Source organism: Loxodonta africana, chromosome 3 (genome assembly GCF_030014295.1).
Source record: "Loxodonta africana isolate mLoxAfr1 chromosome 3, mLoxAfr1.hap2, whole genome shotgun sequence".
Classification (NCBI taxonomy): Eukaryota; Metazoa; Chordata; class Mammalia; order Proboscidea; family Elephantidae; genus Loxodonta; species Loxodonta africana.
Genome location: NC_087344.1, coordinates 160,690,606 through 160,717,279, shown reverse-complemented (window position 1 = coordinate 160,717,279; position 26,674 = coordinate 160,690,606). Strand labels below are relative to the sequence as shown.

The 26,674-nt window shown below is 44.2% G+C and overlaps 1 protein-coding gene across 3 annotated transcripts in view; it reads right to left on the bottom strand.

Annotated features, from left to right (window-relative positions):
- The window catches only part of TSPAN2 (tetraspanin 2), a 50,380-nt gene that overhangs the window by 18,237 nt on the left and 5,469 nt on the right, over positions 1-26,674 (bottom strand). The window contains exons 1-2 of one of the 3 annotated variants that reach the window (XM_064282381.1): positions 1,043-13,707; positions 103-218 (exon numbers count right to left, since the gene is read on the bottom strand). In XM_064282381.1, the coding sequence (XP_064138451.1) occupies positions 103-110 (8 nt within the window). In that variant the 5' untranslated portion in view covers positions 111-218; positions 1,043-13,707. Of the gene's footprint in view, positions 1-102; positions 13,708-14,311; positions 14,415-26,674 lie in introns of those variants that run through there. The other 2 variants (XM_064282382.1, XM_023547500.2) reach the window with 2 other exon arrangements.

Below are 26,674 nucleotides of genomic sequence, written 5' to 3'. Positions count from 1 at the left end.
ACTCTGCACACCTGAAGGCCACCTATGGCTTTCAAAGGAGACTTTATCCTTTCTATGGTCTGGCCCTCAAAAAATAGCTGTTGAATAAACAAGTTAACTTACAGTCGCATTTTAACTCCAAGATTGCTTCTGTAGAGTCCTGTCCCTGCCGCAGCTGCATGTGTGACAGACGCATGACCTATTTCCCAAATCCCTCATGCCTTCTGAGTCCTAGTTCCCTTGAATTGAAAAAAAGAATATGCTTTGGAATTGCAAATTTATCATTAAAAGCTGGGCCTTGCAATGCCAATGACTTGTTCCCAACAACAGCTTTCCATGGGACACCTTGACAATTCCACCCCTTCTCTCTTGGGTTTCAGATACTTCTTTTTAAGCTAGAAGCATCATTTCACTTAATACAGAAAGGAGAGAATGACCTCTTAAAAGCTTTGTCTGCATAAACTCATTTTAAAATACCCTCCTCCTCTTTATTGGCACGGTCATCAATTTTAGTGGCTTTTTGGCAGCAGATGGTCTTATGTAACCCGCTAACGACCATTTTTCATTTCAAAACATTTTATGCCTTTCGAACGCTCCCTCCTTCCCACCTTCTCCTGAAAGCACACAATTAATATGTATCTGATATATTGGCTGGGACTCAGTTTATGGGAAAAATATGGATATGGGTTCTCTCTAAATATCAGCAGCAACAGCTATTGGTTATTAAGTACTATTTGTCAGGCATTGTTCTAAGTGTTTAGCATGTATTAAGTCATGGAGTCAACCAACACTAATAGTAATAACCACCATTTACCGGTGGCTTAGCCTGCTATGTGTGGCATTTCTACTGTGTACTTGACATACATCAGCTCAAGAACCTACTGGCTGAGAAGTCTCAATGTTATAAAATATTCTCTTATTCTGACTAAATGACATTTGAGCTACTCCTTTATCTTTTCTTCCTGTCTCCTCACATGTAATCATGCCTCTCATAGGCTGAACCCTTCCTCAGCATGCCCTCAATTACAGTAATTAAAAGAGCTGATGTTTATTGAAGGCTTACCACCGCTTGTCTGTCCGTTTGTCATACTGTCGTGGCTTGCATGTTGCTATGATGCTGGAAGCTATGCCATCGGTGTTTCAAATACCAGCAGGATCACCCATAGTGGACAGGTTTCAGTGGAGCTTCCAGACTCAAATATACTAGGAAGAAGGAGCTGGTGGTCTATTTCTAAAAAAACTGACCAGTGAAAACCTTATAAATAGCAGTGGAATATTGGTATAGTGCTGGAATATGAGCCCTTCAGGTTGGAAGCCACTCAAAATACGACTGGGGAAGAGCTGGCTCCTCAAAGTAGAGTTGACCTTAATGACGTGGGTGGAGTAAAGCTCTTGGGACCTTCATCTGCTGGTGTGCCTCTATTCAAAATGAAAGGAAACAGCTGTAAACATCCATTAATAAGCAGAGTGAGAAATGTACGAAGCATGAATCTAGGAAAGTTGAAAGTTGTCAAAAGTGAAATGGAATGCATAAAAGTCGATATCCTAGGCATTAGTGAGCTGAAATGGACTGGCACTGGCCATTTTGAATCAGACAATCATTTGGTTTACTACACCAGGAATGGCAAATTAAAGAGGAATTGCATCACATTTATAATCAAAAATAACATTTTAAGATCTATCCTGAAGTACAACAGAGTCAGTGATAGGATAATATCCATACGCCTACAAGGAAGACCAGTTAATATGACTATTGTTCAAGTTTACGCACCAACCACTAAGGCCAAAGGTGAAGAAAGTGAAGATTTTTACCAACTTCTGCAGTTTGACATCGATCAAACATGCAATCAAAATATTGATAATTACTGGTGATTGGAAAGTGAAAGTTGGAAACAAAGATGAAGAATTCGCAGTTGGAAAATGTGGCCTTGGTGATAGAAATGATGCTGGTGGTCATGGTCACATGATGGAATTTTGCAAGACCAATGACTTCTTTATTGCAAATACCTTTTCTCAACAACATAAACAGTGACTATACACATGGATCTCACCGGATGGAATATACAGGAATTAAATTGACTACATTGGTGGAAAGAAACAATGGAGAAGCTCAATATCACCAGTCAGAACAAGGCTACGGGCTGACTGCTTAACAGACCATCAATTGCTCATATGCAAGTTCAAGTTGAAGCTGAAGAAAATTAAAACAAGTCCATGAGAGCCAAAGTACAACCATGAGTATATCCTACCTAAATTTAGAGACCATCTCAAGAATGGATTTGATGCATTGAACACTAATGACCAAAGACCAGCCAAATTGTGGGATGACATCAAGGGCATCATCATACATAAAGAAATCAAGAGGTCATTAAAAAAAAAACAGAAAGAATGAAATGATCAAAATGTATGTCAGAAGAGACTCTGAAACTTGCTCTTGAATGTAGAACAGTTAAAGCAAAAGGAAGAAATGATGAAGTAGAAGAGCTGAACAGAAGATTTCAAAGGGCGGCTCAAGAAGACAAAGTAAAATGTTACAATGAAATGTGCAGACCTGGAATTAGAAAATCAAAAGGGGAGAACATGCTCGGCATTTCTCAAGCTGAAAGAACTGAAGAAAAAATTCAAGCCTTCAATTGTAATATTGAAGGATTCTCTGGGCAAAATACTGAACGATGCAGGAAGCATCAAAAGAAGAGAGAAGGAATACACAGAGTCACTGTACCAAAAAGAACTGGTCGATATTCAACCATTTCAGGAGGCAGTATATGCTCAAGAACCGATGATACTGAAAGAAGAAGTCCAAGTCGTACTGAAGGCATTGGTGGAAAACAAGGCTCCAGGAGCTGAGGGAATACCAATAGAGATGCTTCAACAAATGGATGCAGTGCTGGAGGTGCTCACTCGTCTATGCCCAGAAATTTGGAAAACAGCGACCTGGCCAACCAACTGGAAGATATACCTATTTGTGCCCATTCCAAAGAAAAGTGAACCAACAGAATATGGAAATTATTGAACAATATCATTAATATCACACGCAAGTAAAATTTTGCTGATGATCATTCAAAAGTGGTTGCAGCAGTACATCGACAGGGAACTGCCAGAATTTCAAGCCAGATTCAGAACAGGATGTGGAGCAAGGGATATCACTGCTGATGTCAGATGGATCCTGGCTGAAAGTAGACAATACCAGAAGGATGTTTACCTGTGTTTAACGACTACACAAAGGCATTTGATTATGTGGATCATAACAAATTATGGATAATATTATAAAGAATGGGAATTCCAGAACGTTTAGCTGTGCTCATGCAGAACTTGTACGGAGACCAAGAAGCAGTCATTCAAACAGAACACAGGGATACTGAGTGGTTTAAAATTAGGAAAGGTGTGCATCAGGGTTGTATCCTCTCACCATTTATTCAATCTGCATGCTAAGCAAATAATCTGAGAAGCTGGACTATATGACGAAGAACACGGCAACAGGATTGGAGGAAGACTCATTAACAACCCGTAATATGCAGATGATACAACCTTGCTTGCTGAAAGTGAAGAGGACTTGAAGCACTTACTGATGAAGATCAAAGACGATGGCCTTCAGTATGGATTACACCTCAACATAAAGAAAGCAAAAATCCTCACAACTGGACCAATAAACAGTATCATGATAAATGGAGGAAATACTGAAATTGTCAACGATTTCATTTTACTTAGATCCACAATCAATGCCCATGGAAGCAGCAGTCAAGAAATCAAATGACGTATTTATTGCACTGGGCAAATCTGCTGCAAAAGACCTCTTTAAAGTGTTAAAAAGCAAAGATGTCACTTTAAGGATTAAGGTGTGCCTGACTCAAGCCATGGTATTTTCAATCACTGCATATGCATGCGAAAGCTGGACAATGAATAAGGAAGATGGAAGAAAAATTGATGCATTTGTATCGTGGTGTTGGCGAATAATATTGACTATATCACAGACTGCCAGATAAATGAACAAATCTCTCTTGGAAGAAATATCGTGGGGATGCCCCTTGGAAGCGAGGATGGTGAGACTTCGTCTCAAGTACTTTGGACATGTTATCAGGAGGGATCAGTCCCTGGAGAAGGACATCATGCTTGGTCAAGAAAAGGGTCACTGAAAAAGAGGAAGACCCTCAAAAAGATGGACTGACCCAGTGGCTGCAACAATGGGCTCAAACAACAACTGTGAGGATGGCAGTGTTTTGTTCTGTTGTACATAAAATGTACATCTCTTTGCACAAGAGACACAGGGTTTCTATGAACTGGAACCGACTCAATGTCACCTAATAACAATTACACAACAGGTACTGTGTTGAGCATGTTCATGTGTTAAATCATTTAAGACACTAACCCTATGAGGTGGATGAGAGGCAGCGGTGGTTCAGTGGTAGAATTCTCACCTTCCATGCAGACCTGGGTTCTATTTTGGGCAATGCGCCTTATGCATAGCCACCACCCATCTTTCAGCGGAGGCTTGTGTGTTGATATAATGCTCAACAGGTTTCAGTGGAGCTTCCAGTCTAAGATGGACTCGGAAGACAAGCCTGGCAATCTACCTCCCAAAATCAGCCAATGAAAATCCTATGGCTCATAATGGTCCAGTCCGTAACTGATCATGAAGATGGCTCAGCATTCTATTGCGCATGGGGTTGCCACAGTTGAAGCCAACTCCACAGAAGCTAACAGCAACAACAAGAGGTAGTTAGTATTCATATTTCACAGTGGAGGAATCTGCTGAGAGATTCATTAATTTACCTTAAGATTGCACAACTAGTGAGTGGCAAGACTGGAACTGAACCCAGGAGGGCTACCCCAAAGCACATGCCCTTAACTCCTAAGCTACACTTTAAGTGGGACCTCAGAAGAACGCTGAATCTCTTTGTTAGAAATCCATTCATTTTGCAATTTGATAATGGAAGGAGGGCAGTAGGGCTCTTCTTCTTTGTTTTTGACAAAAGTGCTTGAAATGTCTAGAACTGATGATCCCTGGGTTTTCTCCTGAAAGTACATAGTCGGGAGCCAGAAAGCCAAGTTTGCCAACTGTGGCTTTAGATAACTCCTCCTATTAATCAGTTCAGTTATCTGCACCATGGGAATAATTATCTACTCTACCTTCTTGCAAAAATGCTTTGCAGGAAGGATCTCAACAATGTAAGCTACAGCTCATCTCTGTTAGCCAGTTACCATGACTCTCAGGTACAAGTGAAAACCAAGAAGTAAAAAAAAAAATTACCAGTGAGTCAGAGTCTTTAAAAAGGTAAGCCAGCCCCCTTAACACTCAGCAAGGGAACTCTTTCCTGACACAGAACCTCCAGCCAAGGTGGAAGCCAGGCTCCGAGACTCTGAATTCAACAGTGAAAGTCAGCTGCAGTCCGGCTGTGATCCTGGAGAGCCAAGTGGCTCCTGTTTGTGTGGGCAACCCTTTCACGGAGAAAACCTGCTAATATCCTCTGCTCACAGACATGACTTCATGTGCTCAAGTACACACTGTCTCTATAGCTTTCCAAGGCTGAGGGGCTGGCTCCCCACCCTGCACTCCTAGAAAGAAGAACTCTGGGGGCATCTCTCCGCCCAAGAGACAGCCCCAGATGAGCAGGTCTGCAAATTTGGAAGACTCTGGGCACTTCTCCCAGGAGTTGCTGCAGCAGACTAAAGGCAGAGGGTCTTGGAAACACCAAGTTACTCAAACCTTTTTTGCTGCCAGCTCTGTTCTTGCCAGGTTCTCCCTTCTCCACATTAGCAACCAGTGGACACAGGGACCTTGGATCTGCCTCCAAGTGTTGGGCTGAAATCAGAGGTCCTTCGAGAAGAGGCGGCAGGTAGCAGTCAGTCTGACTACCCTCTCTCCCTGTCCTTCTTTCTCACAACCCCCCTCACAGATCAACTCTCCCTGCCCTATCCTAGGATATACGGCTCTCCCGGCTTTGAAGTTAAGTCTGAATCTTTATCACAGGAAGGGAACCTCTCCCCGTTCACCAAGGAGGAAGAGCCAAGGACTCCAAAGAGCAAAGCTTCCCCTAGAAGGTGAAACAATTTCTCTTAGAAAGCTTGTCAGTCAGCTGCCCAAGGAGCAGGGAGCTAGACAATATGGCTTCTGAGATCCCTCTCAGAGGGAGGACTCTAGGTAGTCAGGCCTTGTTTACGAGCCACTTGAACGTGCCAAGCTTGTTCACACACACTCTTTAACAAAGGTGTGATAAGAGCTTAATGGGCTGGCTGATTGCTCTGGACCTGATTCTGAAAAGAAAATACACACATCAGTGAACTGTGTGCCCTGCCATGTGAAGTGAGATTTTCCAAAAACTGGGCCTGCTTCATTTTAAGAGTCCTATTACCTCATCCTGTTTGCTATGCAAGTCCATAAATGGTATCCTAGAGTAGTTCGCAACTCATTTTATTGTTAGAGAGCAGGTACCTTACTTATTTGGAAAAGTGTTTATTGGGAAAAGAAATATCAAACTCTGTGAACATACACACTGCTGTTTTTATTCACATCGGAAGAAATACCTGAAGTGCAGAAAAGGCCCCTGACCTTCCAGGGAGTTTTTCTTGCTGCTACCATACAACAACCAAGACAGGCAGCATAGGTAACAGAGCAAGCACAGGCCCCGGTGTCAGCAGACCTGGGCTTAGCACCACCAGTGAGAGGCTGGGAAACCAGAACTGACTACCAGCACCCATTGCTTGACCCTCTGATCCTTAATTTCTCTATTCTACCTACTGCCGAGATTCTATGATAATCCGCTTCCCCAGATTTTGAGCACTGGCCACGAGCATCTTCTCCACCAGCCACTCCAGGGCTGACTTCGAGACAGGAGATGTGGCTGAGGAAGAAGAACTAAGGGTAGGTGAGCCCACATCCATGCCCCAGGCCACCAGAACAAGCAGGAAGGAGTCAGGTCCTGCTGTGTAGACTGATGTTTTTCTCTACCTAGAATTCATTTCCTCTTTTTCTCTATTGGAGAAATGAATGAACCTCCTCCATTCTCAGTCCATGTGGTTTGAATGGGGCTGACTCACCTCAAGCTCCAAGGTAGGCATGTAGCCCAGGCTCAAGCTAACAATCAAATCCCAAGCAGTTGGCCACAATGATTGGCTCAGGGATCGGCACTGGAACCAATATTGCCAATGAGAGTTAGGTTCAGGACTTTAGATAGATCTGTTGGAATGAAAAAAAGTGTATTCTTCCACTGAGGTTACTCTGGAGGATGTAGCAGAGCCACTGGAAGCCATTTTGCCACGTGGAGAGAAAATCTCTGAAGAGTGGAGCCAGGGGAAGCAGAGCCAAGAGATGGCTTCATACTTGACTCTGATCACATCTTGTGATCCCTGAAACCAGCACTAATCCTGACCTTTTCAGTTATGAGAATTGGGATGGTTAAGGTTGTGTGTCAACTTCGCTGGGCTATGAGTCTCAGTGGTTTGGCAGTTACGGTGTAGTCTGGCAGTTATGTAACGATGTAATCACCTCCATGATGAGATCTGATATAATGTAGTCACCGCCATGATGAGATCTGCTATAAGCAGCCAATCAGTTGAAGGGGGGTTTCCTTGGGGGGGGTTGCCTGCATCCAATATATATGGACTTTTTGGCAAAGCTTGCTGGCTTTGCTCTGCGCTGGATCCTGCATTCGGCTTGTCATCATCTGACCTCTGGTTCTTGGAACTTGAGCAAGCAGTCTGCTGTCTACCTGGCGATCTTGGGTTCATTAGTCCCTGCAGCTACGGAGAAGCCTCCAGCCTGACTCCTGACCCACGGACTTGGGACTTGCCAGTCTCTACAACCACGTAAGCCATTTCCTTGAAATAAACCTCTCTCTTTCTCGCTCTCTCTGTATATCCTTCACTGGTTTTGCTTCTCTAGAGGACTCAGCCTAAGACAGAGCCATTACTTTTTTTTCTTTTTCTGCTCAAGTTAGTTTGAGTCAGGTTTCTGCGATGTGCTCTTAAGAGTCCTGACAGACATTTTCAGAAAGTTTTTGGGAATGATGTGATAACTCATTCCTCAGTCTCAGGCAGTACATGCTGCTTTGCTTTGGATCAGAAAACAGAATCAGGAATGTTAGCACAGAGCTAGGTCACTTTCTTGCTCAACACAGAAATCTCCTGAATTGACAAACACCCTCTTCTGATTTTTGCCTTGTTAGTGGTTAAATGGATTCTCCGGGTGGCACAAATGGTTAAGCGCTCAGCTATTAACTGAAAGGTTGGCAGTTGGAACCAAGACTTCAAACCAGTTTGCTCCAGTTTGAACCCTTGCTGAGAGTTTGCATTTCTAACAAGTTCCCTTCTGAGAATTTGCATTCCCACCCCAGATAATGCATCAGAATCTACATTTTTACAAGATTCTTATGTATAACTTCCTGGGAACTTGTTAGAAATGCAAATTCTCAGCAGGGGTGTGAGCCCTGGTTTGAACCCGGTCCAGAGTGGCCTTGGAAGAACGACCTGGAGACCTGCTTCCAAAAGGTCACAGCCATGAAAACCCTACGGAGCACAATTCCACTGTGACACACATGGCTTGCCCTAAGTCGGAACCCACTCAATGGAAGCAGGTTAATATCGATGGAAAGGAGAGTTGACTTTCATCTACGGAAGTCTGTTCCACTTTTTTATCAAATCACTAAAAATGTTTCTTATATCGAACCCAAATCTACACCTGTGAAATTGCTATCAACTAATTTTTTTTTTTTTTTAATGTCTTAGTTGGAGCCCTGGTGGCGCAGTGGTTAAGAGTTCAGCTCTAACCAAAAGGTCTGCAATTCAAATCCACCTGCAGCTCTTTGGAGACCCTATGAGGCAGTTCTCTTCCATCCTATAGGGTCACTATGAGTTGGAATTGACTCAACGGCGATGTTTTTTTTTTTTTTTTTTCAAATGTCTTAGTTATCTAGTGCTGTCACAACAGAAATACCACAAGTGGGTGGGTTTAACAAACGGAAATTTTATTTTCTCACAGTTTAGGAGGCTAGAAGTCTGATATCAGAGTGCTGGCTCTAGAGTAAGGCTCTCTCTGTTGGCTCTGGGGGAATGTCCTTGTCTCTTTCAGCTTCTCCTCCTCTGTTCCCTGGTGATCTTCATGTGACATCAATCTTTCCCCACTTATGCTTCCTTGTTTCTGAGCCTAATCTGCTCTTTTTATATCTCAAAAGTGATTGGCTTTAAACACACCCTACACTGGCATAGCCTCATTAACACAAGAAAGAAAACCCTATTCTCAAATGAGATTACATTTACAAATATAGGGGCTAGGATTTACAGCACACATTTTTGGGGGACACAATTCAATCCCTAGCAGCTAACATCATGCACAGAGGCAGCTCCCGGCACTGGCTTCCATCCTCAGTCTCATATAACCCAGCAGGAGCTGCCTGACTTCTGCAACTCAGGTTTCCATCTGAAAATCATCAATTATTCCTTCTTGGCTTGACTTGGTCTATGACTGATATCATTTGTCACAATGATTCCTTTTGTCCTGGGTTTAATTAGCTGGGCTTCATATGTTTAGAGCTCTTCCTGGTGGCGTAGAGGTTACAAATCCGGCTGCTAATCAAAAGGTCGGCAGTTTGAATCCACCAACTACTCCTTAGAAACCCTATGGGGCAGATCTACTCTGTCCTCTAGGGTGGCTATGAGTCAGAATCGGCTTGATGGCAATGGGTTTGGTTTGGTTTAATAATGCCTTTTCTTTATGTCCATTTCTTCACAATTCCTATTGCAAACACCCTGGGTTATGCTCTTATTTAATCGGGCCTGACTACCACAATCATCTAGCATACTGGTTTTCTGTCCTGTGACTGACTACCTCTCGTTCTACTCTGACAGAGTAATCTCTTTAAGATACACTACAGATGAACTCCTGCCTCAAATCTTAAATTATACTTCTACTGTTTGCCAAATAAGCAAATTCAAGGCTGTCTGTACTTGTCCTTCCTCCTCTTCTCCTACCAGAATGTCTCTAATCCCACCTTCCTCTTGACTACAGTAAGAGCCCTCCGCCCTGCCTGGCACATTCTGGCCCCCAGAACCCCTCCTCCTCTCCATTTCCCTGCTCTCCATGGATCACTCTGAGTTGAAACCTAACTCAAGTCCTTCTGTCAGTTTACAATGACTCCTGAGGCACCCACTGCCAATACTGCTTGGTTGGTGTTTAGTTACACACTAGTTTGTATTGTAATTTTACCTGTCAAGCCTATGAGTCTTTTCAAATACATTGCCAGTTACCTGGGGGCAAGTACAGCGTTCTTTTACTGTCCTGCGTGACCCCAGAGCCCAGGACTGTAAATGCTGACTGATGTATCCATGGGTACGTTATATTTTTTCCCAAAATGGAGTAGCCTACGGAAACCCTGGTGGCATAGCAGTTAAGTGCTATGGCTGTTAACCAAAGGGTTGGCAGTTTGAATCTGCCAGGCGCTTCTTGGAAACTCTATGGCGCAGTTCTACTCTGTCCTATAAGGTGGCTGTGAGTCGTAATTGACTCGACAGCAACAGGTTTTGTTTTTTTTTTTGTTTGAGGGTAGCCTACAAGGAATGGAAAGAATAGAGGCACTCTTGCTTGGATACATAGACTGTAGCTGTGTTTATATAAAACCAAGTATTTGACAAAATCCAGAAAACTAAAATAACCATGGAGAGACTTTCAGATAGCCAGATGTTTACTGTCATTGAGAGGAAGACGGCCCCTCTTACGTGCTTTTCACATGACCTGGGACTTCAGGGCCTTTTTTACATGGTTGATCTTTATTATTGCTGAAAAATTTCCAGCTCAGTCTCTGAAAAAATCATTTTATAGAGATTTAAATCCCTCAGACTTGGTGATGACAGTGGGCAAACGGCTGAGTTTTAGGCAGTTAATTTTGGCCAAACAACGTGAAAGAAACTTTCTGAATATAATTGAACTGGTTGGTGTTTCTCTGTGTTTTAGGTTTTAAGGGTGGACTCCTCCCCATCCACCTCAAGGCACAGATGTAGTTATTTTCTGGAAAATTCTGATAGTCATACCTGAGGGACACAATATACATAGGGCTCCAGGGCAAACCAGCAGCACAGCAAGGAACAGACAGACTGAATTATAATATCCAACATGCAGGAATTTCAGGAGCAAAAGGCTTCCACTATTGTGTAGGGACTGACCTACGCCAGGACACCAAGTAACTACAGACCTCAGAGCAAGGAGAGCAAATAGGGCTCATCCTGAGCATTGGCTGTAAATGACTGGGAAGAGCTGGGTCAGGAAGATTCCCCTAAAAGTGTCCTGAACAGTTAGCCACATTTGCCTTGGGCAAAGGAAAAGATGGTAGTTGCCTGCCATATGGAGCCCTGGTGGAACAGTGGTTAAGAACTTGGCTGCTAACCAAAAGGCTGACTGTTCGAATCCACCAGCCAATCCTTGGAAACCCTATGGGGCAGTTCTACTCTGTCCTGTATTTGCCAACCCTAATTCAGAGACATGAATAAGGCCCTCCCCAGCTCAGTCTATCCAAACCTATCCGTCCTTCAAGGTCCCATTCACACACCCCTCCTCAAGGCTATTGCTCTCTCTCTTGTCTTATTTAATTCAGTGTTTATGTCTATACCACAGGCTGGTGATTGTTGTCTGTTATTTATAATTGCACGTAGCCTCTATATATGTCTGGAGAGGCAAGAGTCCCACCAAATTGGGAGGATGAAACCTTTGCTGCAGTTAATTCAGTGAGAACTGAGTTGTGACTACACCAAAACAGAATGAGAAATCCCAGGGACTAGCTCCGAAGTAAGCAGCTCCTGGAAGGTCAGCGAGATGAAGGAAAAGGCAGTCCTTCTCCCGCCCTCCCCTCTGCCTGCTCCTGTGTGTTCCCTGGAGCAGGGGACGTAGAGGTGGGCTCACTGGCTCCTGGAGGTGCAGGACAAGGGCAGGGCTGAGCTTTCTCCTTGGAACGCTCGGGGCCTGCCCTGGGAGGGGAGAATGCTTCTGGAAAGGCTGTCAGAGACTGTCAGGCCAGGAATTCCTTAAGGTGGAATATGTAAATGTGTGTGTTAGCTTTTGGATGAAAGAGTGTGCAACACCTGGAAACCGAGTGGGTATAAAAGAGCATTTCAGTGTTAAGTACTACTGCAGATTCCTTTGCTTCTTCCTTGTAACAAAACTCCGATTTCGTTCAACTGTCAGAGAACCTATGGGCAGCCTGGGCCTCTCTCCAGGCCTAGGAGTGACTCTCGGTTAGTCAGAGAGCCAGACATAGTAATTCCCTTCTTGGTCATAATTGGCTTAGGTGTGAACGCACAGTGCAATTCTGGCCAATAAGCTGCCAGGGAAAGTCTGTTGGAGGACTTCTGAGAAAGGTTTTATTCATTCCTAAAAATGACCCTATAAGGTATAACTTCCTTTTTTCTCCTTTGGATGTTGCCATAGGAGGATATGACACTTGGAGCCATTGCAGCTATTTTGCAATCATGAGGGGACAAGTCTGAGACTATACTGCGGATGGCAGAATAGGAAGAAGAAAAGAACTGGGATTCTTGACGACTTTGTTGAGCACCGAACTAACTAAATCTGGAAATTTCACATATCTAGGTATATATTTTTTTAAACCATATTGCATCAGTTTTGAGACGTACAGTGTTTTACATTATAACATTTCTGAGATCGGGAAGGATCTCTCATGGGGTGTCATAGTTAAACTGGCAGCATTTCTTTTTTTCCTAGTGGAAAACCAAAACCAAACCAAACTCGCCATTGAGTCGATTCTGACTCATAATGACCCAAAAGACAGAGTAGAACTTCCCCACGGGTTTCCAAGGAGCAGTGGGTGGCTTCAAACTGCCCACCTTTTGGTTAGCAACCAAACTCTTAACCACTACGCCAGCAGGACTCCCAAGTGAAACCCGACACAATTGGATGCTTTATAATGGGCTGCATCTAAAATTTGATGCAAAGTGGAATGTCTCAAGTGTTATTCACCTTTTAGTGGGTTTTCTATCACTTTCCTCTGAAGGTAGCCTACCTGAGAGGGGTGTTGTCCTCACAGAAGGGAGCTCTGCAGAGGGAGCCCTGGAAGTGGAGGTCACGCAGCCTGGGCAGCCCTTCATGAGGATAACTGTGGGGCTGAACTCTCATGTCCCCTGGGAAACAGACTCTACTCTTCTTTGGGATGGGAGAAAACCACCTGTGCGGGGCCCTCCTTCTCTCCAAGCACAGAGGTCACCACAAATAACTAAAGATTACAATCTGGCACTGATCTTAAAACAGCCAGTCAGATAGGGGTATCACGTATAATGACAACGGTCTTGAGCTTTTTGAAATCTAGAGTCCAGGCCCACTTAGCTGGAGAATGAGAAAAGGCTACAGGAGAAACTAGAAGTAGACAAAAAATAAAAACAAAATGAAACCAGTTGCTGTCAAGTTGATTCTGACTCGTGGTGACGCCACGTGTGTCAGAGTAGATCTGTGCTCCACAGGGTTTTCAATGGCTGATTTTCAGAAGCCAGGCCTTTCTTCTGAGGCACCTCTGGGTAGATTCAAACCGCCAGCCTTTTGGTTAGTGGCTGAGTACTCAACCATTTGTGCCACCCGGGGACTCCAGAAGTAGATCAGATGGAACTAAATCCAGGAAAAGAACACTTAGCCCCTACTCCTAACACTGTCTCAGAATTGGAGGCTCCAACCCCACCTCTACTCCTTACCCCCTTCCTACTGCAGGCAGGAGGCAGAACTATTGCCCGGCCACCCCCCCAGCCTTCTTCCCTCCCTCCCCAGGGGCAGCCCTCTCCTCCCCTCCTTTCTTCTTCTCTCCTTTTAGCTCATCTCCTCTCCACCATCCCTAGTCATAGTTATATTTCTTTGCTAGATAATGTAAAATACAAGGTTACAAATAAAATCCTGACTCGGCAGGGGCCTTGTCAGCCTGGATGGAGGGGTGAATGACTGAATATGTGGTGAGCTCATTTCACAGAGGGGGCAAAAGGAAGCTTTCTGATTCTTTGGAAATAAATTTTAGTTACATTTTCTCTGGATTTCTTTCCTTGAAGTAGCTAAAAGACATAAAAAAAAAAAAGACATACACAGGGTCTAATCTTACCGGCACTGGTCTTCCTTGATTTTGAAGAGCAGAAGGGAAGAGCCAGGTGGGAGGTGGGGTCCTCTCCCACTTTGCTCCCACATATCCCTGAGGGCTAGGTGGAACATGCAGGGCTCAGGTTTCTGCTCCTTTCCACCTCTTTCCTGCCCCTCTGTCCCCCACACCAGAAGTCCAAGTGCTGGTGATGCTCTACACCTGATTTTCCTCTGGGGCAGCTCCATCCTGAGCTAATGCTTAGGGAAGCTGAAGTCACTCACCCACGTAGAAATACTCTGGGGACTTGTCCTCTGATGATAAATCCTTTATGGCGCCTCCAAACCGAAACCATAGTCCAAAAGCAATGACGGCTGACCCTGCCAGCTGAAAGGTAAACAATACCATGTTTACAAGGGCAGGGAAAGTGTGTGCACAAACCTGAGAGCAGGCAGAGTCACCGACTGTAGACAGCCGACCCTCAGGCATCCCTTGCCCACCCATCACATTTTACAGGGGGAGGAAACTAAGGCTCAGAGAGGTGCAATGGTGTGCTCCAAGCCTCCTAGATCCCTGGGGTCATAATAGGACTGGGGGTTCCTGAGTCCAAGTCCAGGGTTTTTTCCCATTCTGCCAGGCTGCCTGTGGTTATGGGGCAAACACAGCACAGCCCAGAAGGCTTCTCACAAAGAATAATATTCCCCTTGGAAGGCATCTGTCCCCTGCCCTACTGTCCCTTGCTGGGCAGTTTGGATCTCTTCACCAATACCATCAGGAGTCCCTGGGTGGCACAAATGGCTAAGTGCTCAACTACTAGTCAAAAGGTTGGTGATTTGAACCCACCCAGAGGTGCCTCGGAAGTCAGGCCTGGCGATCTGCTCCCGCAAGGTCACAGCCTTGAAAACCCTACGGAGCACAGTTCTACCCTTCATACATGAGACCTCCATGAATCAGAATCAACTGGACAGCGACTAACACCACCACCACAGTGACAGGTGACTGTGCTTCAGCTGCTGGGTCACCAAGAGCAAGATGAACTCTGAGACCCGGGGGAAACCCACTTTTCTAAATAGGAAAAAACACACCAACCTCAGACCCCACCTACATCTCATGAGTGTGCAGTCCCCAATTAAAAAGCTTTTTAGAGATGTCCATAGCCCTTTCTCCCCCCACTCCTCAACGGTCACTGGTCACCATGCTGCCTGGGGATGGTTGAAGGGAGGGAGCCTGGCTGGCTTTTTTTTTTCTTGGTTGCTATTTTGAGTTTCCATGGAAAGTGAGAAAGGGAAAAAATAATTTTCTGAAAAAGCAAGGTCTGTGTGCTGTGTGGCTGCGTGGAGAGGCTGAGGACTGGCGCAGGCAGGGCTGGGCAGGCTGGCGGCTGGTAGAGTCATCACCTGCTTCCTCTCCTTTACCACTCTGACGGCTTTCGTGAGGCTCAGCCCCGGAGCTGGACCCGTTGCTGTCGTCATTGTAGGACTGCCACAACCGCCCGCCAGCAGGCTCCAGCCACCACGTCCTCTCTCTCTACAAACATCCCTCTTGAATTTCACAGTATCAATCAATCAACAGATATTGCTTGGGCACCTTCTGTGCCCCAGACACTACGGGAAAGTGAGCAGAGATGTAAAAATAGCTTCCTGTTCTGCCAACCCAGTCTGGTGACTGCTCGGCTGCCCCACCTAGCCTATCACCAGGCGGACAATCTAGAGGCTGCCTTTCCCAGACAGGGATAAGCACTCACAGATGCTGGCCAGAAGAAGGTATCAGGATGAAAGTCAAAGAAGTAGAGGTTCAGTAAGGAAAAATGATATCAAAGTCAGGGCAAGACCAGAGTCCTTTTAATAAAAGATCCTTCTGTCTTATAGGGCTGTGTGTTAAGGACTCTGCACTACCCTCTGGGGCTACGTGGCTGGATTTATACGACTTTATCCCTCTTTACCTTCTGTCCCCAAAGGCCAAATCCCTTTGTGACTGGCTTCTTCAGAAAAGCGGCAGTACTTCAGTGAGCAGGCGTCAGAGGGGCAGAGTTCTACCAGCTGGACTCTCTAATATGGAATAACTAAAATTTTCCAGGACTTAGAAGAAAGCACTAATTGGGTAATGTGAGGGACAGCTACAAGAACTGGGCTCAACCAATTTCTAAAAGATTTTTAAAAAGAGTAGCATGGTATGGAAAAATATTAGAAGGAGACAGGCTACAACAGTAACAATATTTCATCTTCGAAGGGTGGGGCTACAGGTGATTATTTTTTTCCTTGGCACTACATTTTCTAAGTTTCCTGCATTATTGCTCTTGTGACTTTAAAAACACTGTCTTAAAAAAGCATTACATGGTGGGTGGCTTATATGTTCAATTCAGAAAAAGTGAGGAGAGTCCTCTTGGGGAGGGCTTCAGTTTGGGAGGGAGCCAGCTTTGAAGTTACTGCTGTTTCTGGGGCAGGAGAGAGAACGATGCCCTCGGGGAAGCCCCATCCTCAGAGCACCCGGAGGCTGCCTGGGCCAACTCTGCTTGGCAGGGCCTCCAGCCAGCCCTGCCCATCCTTGTCCCTGCAGCAACTTGATGGAAAAGCAAAGTTTCCAAATACAAAGCAGAACCTATTGACAGAGGCATCGGGCCAAAGCCTGCAGTCACCAAGTAGACTGTGGAGGAGGTAGCTGGTCCCAGGGACACCCCACCACCAGGCCACATTTTTGGAATCTCTGTATACAAACTCTAATTTATAGTGGTCTGGAATCATCCTCCCAGACGGAATACGTTTGTCCAGTTCTGGCACAGATGTGTTTGATGCATAATGGAAAATGAAAAGAGAGGTTGCAATTTAAAGCCACCAGGCAAGGAGAAAAAAATCTGCGCCTGCTCATCCACGCCCTCGAGCCCCAAACCACACGGGTTTCCTTCTGGGTCAAGGAAACTGTGGCTAAGCTGAATGTCATCATTGTTTGGAGGGGAATCCTCCCAGCATGCTGCTGTTCACTGTGTGGGGGACACTGTGGGTGAAGACCTGGTTAGGGCTGGAGCTGCTTGTGACAAGAGACAGAGGAGTCGCCATTTTGTAAAGTGGCATCAGCAGAGACCATAGAGCCTTTTGGTCCTGGAAGGCTCATGAAATACTCTGTGTTCACTGGACTTTAGTTGATCTACCACAGGCTAGAAATTGTTTGAAACAATTCATGTGGAATCCAGTCAGGAACAAAATGAGTAAGCCTAGTGTCATTAAGTCCTCATCACTCCCTGCGTTCCACACAGTGGAAGAGATGGTGGTCTCCTGGAATGGCCTGTAGAGAGCCTGCAAGCCCTTCTAATCCCCAATTTTAATCCTAACCAGTTGCTGTTGGGTGGATTCCAACTTATGATGACGCCATGTATGTCAGAGTAGAGCTGTGTGATCCACAGGGATTTTTTTTTCCTCTTTTGTTGTTTTGAGAATATACACAGCAAAACATACACCAATTCGATGGCTTCTACATACAGCATTTAATGACATCGATTACATTCTTCAAGTTGTACAACCATTCTCACTCTCCTTTTCTGAGTTGTTCCTTATAAATATAAACTCACTGCCCCCTAAGTTTTCTATCTAATCTTTTGAGCTGCTGTTACCAATTTGATCCCATATAGATAGTTCTTAAAAGAGCACAATGCTCAAAACAGATATTTTTTTACTAGTTAAGCTAAACTGTTGCTTGGTTTTAAGAAGACTTCAGGGGATATTTTTGGTTTAAGGTTTAAAGATTATCTCAGGGCAACAGTTTCAGAAGTTCATCCAAACTTCATGGCTCCAGTAAGTCTGGAGTCCATGAGAATTTCCAATTCCATTCTGCATTTTCCTCCACTTGATCAGGATTCTTCTACAGAATCTTTGATCAAAACACTCAGTAATGGTAGCCAGGCACCATCCAGTTCTTCTGGTCTCATGGCAAAGGAGGTGGTTGTTCATGGAGCCAATTAGCCACACAGTTCATATCCTCCTCCTATTCCTGACTCTCCTTCTTCCTCTGTTGCTCCAGGCAATTGTTGTGCCTTGGACAAATGCTCGCAAGCTTTTAAGACCCCAAGCACTACACAACGAAGTAGGAGGTAGAACAGAAGCATTGAACACGTTATTAGGCCAATTAACTGAGATGTCCCATGAAACCATGACCCTAAACCTTCAAACCAAGGAACCAAATCCCATGAGGTTTTGGTTGTACGTAAACAGCCTCAGCAGCTACTTTTTTTTTTTTTTTGGTCATTGTTGTAAACATATCTATCACACAACTTTTGCCAATTCAACTTTTTACAGGTGTACAACTATTGACAACAATTATAATAATTGGCCGTGCAACCGTACCCTTAATTAATAAAATATTCCCACCACCTTTAACCCCTCCCCTTTCCCTCTCACCTCCACCCTGGTAACCACTAATAAACTTTGTTTTCTACACATTTGCCTTTTCTTGTCTTTTTATATAAGTGAGGCTATATAATATTTGTCCTTTTGTGATTGATTTATTTTACTCTGCATAACGTCTTCCAGCTCCATCCATATTGTAGCGTGTACCAAGACTTCCTTTCTCCTACTGGCTGAGTTCCAGAGTTTTCAATGGCTGATTTTTTGTTAGTAGGTTGTCAGGTCTTTCTTCCAAGGTGCCTCTGGGTAGACTCATACTCCTAACCTTTTGGTTAGCAGCTGAGCATGTTAACAGTTTGCACCACCAGGGGCTCCAACCCCCTCTGTCTCTATTCCCTCTTCTCCTTTTAACCTCAGCCACTCCTTTGCATTCAGATATATCATTTCATCTCAGCCAATGTTAAAGCAGTGACATGCAAATATGTGCCATTAAGTAGTGGATCACCAGATACACTGTAATTATATTATGTATTTTCATGGGCAAGTTATTTCAGTAGCTAACCATATTCCAGAAGATTTGCAGAACATGAAGTTCCAAATTGTAAACATGTCTTTGTGTTCAGTTTGAGTCTAAAACTAAAGAAGCAGAAGACTACAGACTTGATTTGAAAACATTTAAAGCAAAGTGAATGAACAAAAAGTCTCCTTAAAATAATGGCTATCTGCCCCAAACAAGTTATTTAACACAAAGCAGAACTCTTTAATGGATTTCAACTTCATTTTACTGTACTCATTTCAACTTTCCCTGGACTGCTGAGGCGATGTCCTATCTTGGGGACACATGGTTTTTTTTCATGTAAAAAAAAAGTTTCATGAATGACAAACAGGAAACACTGGTCCAGTGATGAGCAAGTAACTTGTACACAAGTGAAGACAGAGGGCTGGGGGGCTGCTGAGATGCAAAGGTCACCCCCTCCCTGGAACTGCTCCTCCAGTCTGCCCCCCACCCCTCAGAGGAGGCTAAACAGCCTTGATCACAAAGAGCAAATAAACACTACTCTGCTGTCTGCTGAAGGAGCCCTCGTGGTGCAACAGTTAAGCATTCAGCTGCTAACCAAAAGGTTGACAGTTCAAACCCACCCAGGGGCTCCTCAGGAGAAAGACGTGGAGATCTGCTCCTATAAAGGTTACACCCTAGAAAACCCTATGAGGCAGCTCTAGTCTGTCACATGGGGTTGCTATGAGTCAGAATTGACTTGAAGGCACCTAACAAGTGCTACCTGGTGATTGACTGAATCCAGCAGAAATCCCCCCTTTTAGGTAAAAAACCTTACTTAGGGAAGTTCTCAGCATATGTGCTTTTGCAGAGATGGGAGACACAGTCAACTAAGGTCAGGTGCTCTAGCCACAGTTTCACTTCTTGTCTCCCACTTGAGGCCTCTGCTCTTACTGTTTCCTTGATTTAGAATGCTCTCCTCCTCCCCGTCTGCCTGGTTAACACCCAAGGCCTACAGCTCTCAGCCCTAAAGGTCACTTCCTCTGGGAAGCCCACTCTGGCCTACATATGCGCTTCCCTCCGTATCTATTAATCTATTACAGAATCGTATAACCATTTCTATTTAAATATTTCAACAGCTTTTAAAACTAAGGCCTTAGCTCTGTGAGGGCCAGGACAGGGTCTATGTTATTGTATCTCCAACACTTACCTCTGCCTTGCAGTGGGTGCCCAACAAACATGTGTTACAGCAATGAAGAAAGGACCTTCACAAAGGCACCTTTCAGGCTGACAGTAGTGACTGTGACCAACCTTCCCCATAGCTCTCCAAGGGAATACTTTGCAGAGTATTCTTTTCAAAATCATCTGCACCTGGGAAACACTGTGCAGACACCTCAGAAAAGCGCTGTGTGAACACAGTGTTGGATACACTCAGAGAAACACTCGCCTACAGAAAAGCCAAACAAGCCCTGAGCTCGTAGTATCAGCTCTGTGTTTTCCTATGCCTGCTCGGGTGTGTACTACGTACCACACGCAGACACAAGGAATTAATCTATGCATTCCCTTTACTGGTAGCGGCATATGAACCCGTAACTCAAATACAGTGCTTTCTATCTCTATGTGTATATATACCTATATATTGCATATATACATGTATGCAGGTGTGTGTGTAGATATATATGTATGTACACACATATATATATATACACATATACGTATGGTTACCATGAGTCAGGATTGACTTGACAGAAATGGGTAACATATAAAACCAAAAACCAAACCTGTTGCCTTCAAGTTGATTCTGACTCATGGTGACCCCATGTATTACAGAGTAGAACTGCTCCATAGGATTTTCTTGACTGTAAGCTTTATGGAAGCAGACAGCCAGGTTTTTCTTCAGCAGTACCACCCGGGGGGTTAGAATTACCAACATCTAGGTCAGTAGTTGAGTACAAACCATTTATGCCATGCAGGGACACATACACACACACACACACACACACACACACACACACACACAGCGCTCAAATGGAAAGAATGAACAAAATCAATGCTGTATTCCTGCTTCTCCGGGGTGAAAACCATGTGTACACACAACCCAACTTATTTGCAACTCTACTCGTGAGGTCACTCAAAGTTGGAAGTGACACTTCAATCCTAGTGTTTTCATCAAAAGCTTTTAAGCTAATAATTTCTCTTGGTGGCAGTTCTCACCACAGATGGGATCATGTAATGGAGCGCTCCCTATTCTCAAGGTGATTGCAAACTCCATTATGATATCATAAGGGTAACGGAGTCTCAGCCTTTAGCAGGCAGAAGTCAGAAGCACATTTGCTCTGGAAGACGATACTAATTTTCTGAAAGAGGAGAAAGCCAGCTCCCAAGATTTTCATCCTATTATGCAGTGAAAGCAAGGCGAGGAGTCAGATGGAACTTTCTCAAAATGAAGGATTTTATCAGAATAAACACGAGGGCCAAATGCCATGACACTCATGTGAAACCGCCTTCAAGGGACCCTGCAGCCCTTCCTTGCCTTTGACATCAGGACCAGGTGAGGCGGAATCGAGAGACAGGACCGTAGCCGTGGGTGATGAGACAGCGGTGTGAGCTTGGAAATGAATGGCAACTCCTTAAGATACCGTGTGTCTCTGATTTCCTCTATCATTTTCCTCAAAAGATTCCATAACAACGTGCTCAGGCTAAGAGATTCCTGAAAGACTTCCTGCAGGTAAGGGTGTATTTTAAAGTCAGGCAGTGTTTAATTCTTGGCCCTGCTGGAAGGGCGCTGCAATCCAACCACGATGGATTCAGAAGTGTTCTATTCATCTCTGGAAAGAACACTGGGCTCTGTATTTGTGTCAAACACACCTTTTTCTGTTTGCTTTAGGTTGTTATTAAAATGAACTTGCATGTTCTAAACACGGAGGGACTGATATTGCCAGGAGGCAGCTTAGAAGTGTGGGGTGAATACCAAATTTAGGGGAAGGAAATGAAATTGGGATGAAAAGCTTGCTGCGAATGATAAAGCAGATAATTTACATATAGATGGCAAAAACTTTGTTGTATTTCTTAAGTGGTTATGCATGTTTTTTTTCTCTATAAAAATACAGGGGAAAGGAGGGGAAGAGCAGGGAACAACAAAAATTAGGAGAAAGAGGGCTATGTAGTTTTCTTTAAACTGCAAAACAAATGTCACAAACTACTGGCTCATCATTTCCAGTGAGCAGATGGCTTTATCAAGGGAAGATCAAACGCATATAGAGCTGAAATCCAATCTACCAAGTCACAGAAAAGAATTAAACCCAATGTCTGCCTTACTTTGCCTAGGGGATAAGCTCTGGGGGCTAAAATGGTTTTTTCTAGCCTCTCTGGACTTCCTTCTTGTAGCATCCAGCTGCCCCTTATCCCAGGCTTCCCACAGGCCCTCTGAATAAATAACACTTATCTTGAGGGCTACAGTGACTCTTGTGATGTTTCATTCATATCAAGCTTTATATATGGAAAGACAGGGCATTAAATTATTTGTTTTACAGACTAGGATTTTTCGAGGTGGTTGATATAAGTATTTTTGAGTAGACAAACAGGATTCTCAGTTATCTTCACCCCGTTTTAGTTATGGCGAGAACAATGGAAGAAAAGAATGTTCCTGGTAGAAGTCAGTTTAGATTGAAATAAGTCAAAACCCTGTTTTTTAAAAAGTTAGCTTGGATGGAAAACCAAAAAACCAAACCCACTGCCGTTGAGTCAGTTCTGACTCATCGCGACCCTATAGGACAGAGTAGATGGCCCTACAGCATTCCCGAGGCTGTAAATCTTTACGGAAGCAGACTGCCACATTTTTTCTCCCAAGGAGTGGCCGGTGGGCTCAAACCACTGACCTTTTGGTTAGCAGCCGAGTGCTTTAACCACTGTACCACCAGGGCTCCTAGCTTGGATGGAATCCAGTAGAAATTATGAAAAGTTTAGCTTGGTGTTTTACAGAGATTTTTTTTTCAACAACAATGTTACTAGAACACATTTGAGGTCAGGAAGGTAGGCAGCATCGGCCCATTTACAAAAGACAAGACAGATTTGAGTTTGAGCAGGAAGACCAGGTGGGCTTCCAGTGCATCCCAGCACTGTCCCTTTGCTATCCCTGCCCAATTCTCTTGCCCCAGTTTATAAATTGATTCTTTCCCAATCACCATTACCATGGGGAGAAAGGGCTTGGCACACACTTTGGAATGTTTGCCAACTGCTCCCCTAGAAACTGTTACCTCTTCTGAGTGTTCAGACTGAAAGGATGCCCTTATGTAGGGTAAGAACAAAAACCTCCACACATATAGCCGTGTGGTATAGGGGAGTGCAGCAGATAAAAACAGCGATTCTAGGCAGCCTGGGTTTGAATCAGGTTCTGCACTTACTAGTCTTGTGACCTTGAGCAAGTCACTTAATCTCTCTGACCCTCAGCTTCTTCATCTTCAAAATGGAGGTAATAATAATGTCTCCTTAAAGGATTAAATGAGTTCATGTTACACTCTTAAAACAGTCAATGCCTGGCCCTGAGTGTTCTTACTGTATTGGTAGAACTGCTAATGTTACATTCAAACTGAAAACTTAATCCTATTTGAGATAGGAAACACCACTCTCACGGCACCAATAACTGCGTCCTCTGCTGCCTTTCTCTACTAATTTTTATTGTAGCTCTATGCTCCCTTTTTCCATGACAGCTGGAATTCCCTTGCATTTCCTAAACCTTCTATACTAGAAACGTCAGTGACCTTTTATAGAAGGTATGCTCCCCCTCCTCTTTAATCTTAATTTTTTTTTTTTTTGAAGACCCAATAAGAGAAAAACAGGAAAAGATGTATTTATGGGAGAAAGAAATGTATTAAGGGTTGAAGTGGCCAATAGAACTTTCTCCAATGATGAAAATTTTCTGTCTGTGCTGTCCAGTACTGTAGCCACTAGTGAGACTTAGGAACTGAATGTTGAATTTAATTTAAATAGCCACATGTGACCAGTAGCTACCATGTTGGACAGCGCAGGTCTAGAATTCACATGCTTGTCATAGCTTCAAACTTCTCTCCCCTTTAGTCCGTAGATGCGGAGTAGTTAAGAACACAGACTCTAGAGCCACATACAGAAACCCAGCTCTGCCCCGGGCCAGCTCGGAAACCTTGGGCAGGTCACTTATACTCTCTGTACCTCTGTAGGAATAATAAACCAAACTATTGCTGGTGATTCAATTCCGACTCATAACGGCACCATGAGTGTCAGAGTAGAAGTGCACTCCATAGGGTTTTCAAGGCTGGAATGTTTCAGAAGCAGATTGCCAGGCCTTTCTTCCGTGGTGCCTCTGGGTGGGTTTGAGTCGCCAATCTTGGAGTTAGGAGTTGAATGCTTGACCGTTTGTGCCACCCAGGGACTCCCTTCATAGGGTTGTTGTGAAGATTAAAAGAATTACTATAAAAATGTGCTTAGAAAAGTACTGGCGCATAGCCAGTATTTATATAATGTTCATCGTTCTTCAGTTTCTGCTACTGAAATTACTTTTCTAAACTGTGTTTTGATTCATACCCTTTCTCAATTCTCCAACTTGCTTTGCCTCTGCTCCAAACTGTTCTCAACCCTTCGCCTGCTTCTCCCATCTCTCTGTATCTGCATTTCTGGAATGTATCAAGACTAAATCTGACACTGGATATAAACTCTCTGGTCTCAGCCTTCATATTTTCCCAGCCAGTAGCATCTCTCATATTCCACAGGTTCTAATAAGTTAATACCGTGAGAAGAACATGGGCTTTAAAACCAGACGATCTGGATGTGGATCCTGACTTTGGCTCTCCCTGACTCTGATCTTAGACATACCACTGACTATGCCTGACTTTCAGCTTCCACATCTATGAAATGGGGATAATTACATCTATTTTGTGGAACTGTTGTGATACATTACCAAATGGGGGTAGTACATGTGAAAGCATTCTGCAAACTAAAATATCATACAAACACTATCATTGTTATTTTTGTTCCCAATCAAATCCAAAGGGGATGAAAAGGCAGGCGAAGGTAACCCTTGGTTATCTGTAAGATGCGCTCCCAGCCCATCTGGTATTCCCACCTTCTGCCTCATTCTCTTCTTAATTCCTTAGTGACTTCGACATGATTTATCTCATTGGTCAGTAAAACAACACTTGATTCAGGAGACAGCCCTGTTGTGACATCAACTGTTGATATTAACATGAGAAATGAAGCTTATGTTCTCTTTTGTCACACAGGGCTGCAGACACCAAGATACTACGTGAGTGATGTTCTAGAAATAGCACAGTGAAATGAAATGGACAATGGCCAGATGGCAACGTGGTGATTCTAGAAACCATAGATTCTTAGTGTAAAAAATTGTGTCTTAAAACAATAATGGTAAAGTGGCAATTGGAACTAAGGGAGTAGCCACAAGCAAGCCAAGAGACAGGGCCCTCCCTGCCCCATCCAGAAACAAAAAGCCACCTGTGGGTTTCTGGCCTCTTCCAGCCAAGATCTAGGCTAGTAGTTCTCCAGTATGCTTCCCAGACAGACAGCACCTGTATCACCATCCCTGAGGCCTTGTTTGAAATGCAGACGGGCTGAATCAGAACGTACTTTTGAGCAAGATTCCCAGGTGATGTGTATGCATTTTAAAGTTTGAGAAGCACTAATCAGCCAAGTTTCCCCATTGCCACCCCTGAGCCTCCACTTAGTGGCACAAAGGCAGGGCAGGTGACAAACAGTTCCTGCTCCAGGATCAGTGAGCACAACCCTGCTGGCTGGAGCTGAATCTACTAGGTGCTAAGGGGTTGGGAGAATGGGGATACCAGCCTGACATTCCCTGCCCTGAGGACCACAGACATTAGACAGGCAATAAACTATAAGCAAAGGCAAAATGGAGCATTGGGCAAAGGTCCAAGTGCCTCAAGATCAAGGACTGTGTCTTTGAATTCTCAGCACTGAGCAGGGTGCGAGGCACACAGGAGATGGTGAGCACACATTTGCTGAAAGCACTGATGATAGAGGGAGGAACTGCCCCTTTTGACTTCATGGCCTTGAGATGCTTTAAGACTCTTGGAGCTTTGCTTTTGTGTGGACCTAGGACCCCTGCTTGCTTTTCCTCTCAGACTGTGGATTCTGCTTTCCCACTTGTACTTCTGACATTTAGATACTACTAACCTGGTGGCCACAGTGGTTAAGAGCTATGGCTGCTAACCAAAGGGTAGGCAGGTTTGAATCCACCAGCTGCTCCTCGGAAATCCCATGAGGTAGTTCTATTCTGTCCTCTAGGGTCGCTATGTGTCGGAATCGACTGCACGGCAATGGGTTTGGTTATTATTATTATTATTATTTTTACTAATATCCTCTGTTAATGAGTTTTTATTATGTGCCTCTACCATGCTTAGTACTTCACATAGATTACCTCATTTTATCTGAACACAGTTCATAGTTTTGATGCTGGTGCTTTATTACGTCTGTTTTATAGATTAGAAAACAGTTCAAAGAGGTTAAATAACTTGTCCAAGGTCCCCCAGCTAGTTAATAGTAGAGCCAGGAGTAGTAACCCCAGGTAGTGTGATGCCAGTATCTATTTTCAGACTTTTAATCCTTAGACCTGTTTGAACCAGGGCTCTGGCCTCTCCAGACTGGCCCCCATGGAAGCTCCTTGCCTCTCTCTGCAGCACTAGGCCCCTGTCGTCCACGCTAGTGAGCCTGGCCACTGCGGCAGAAATCAGAAATGAAGACTGCCCTACAGTGAGGCTAAGGACATTCCTATCTGCCTTCCGGGTGGTCTAGCTTTTGAATGGACTCCCATA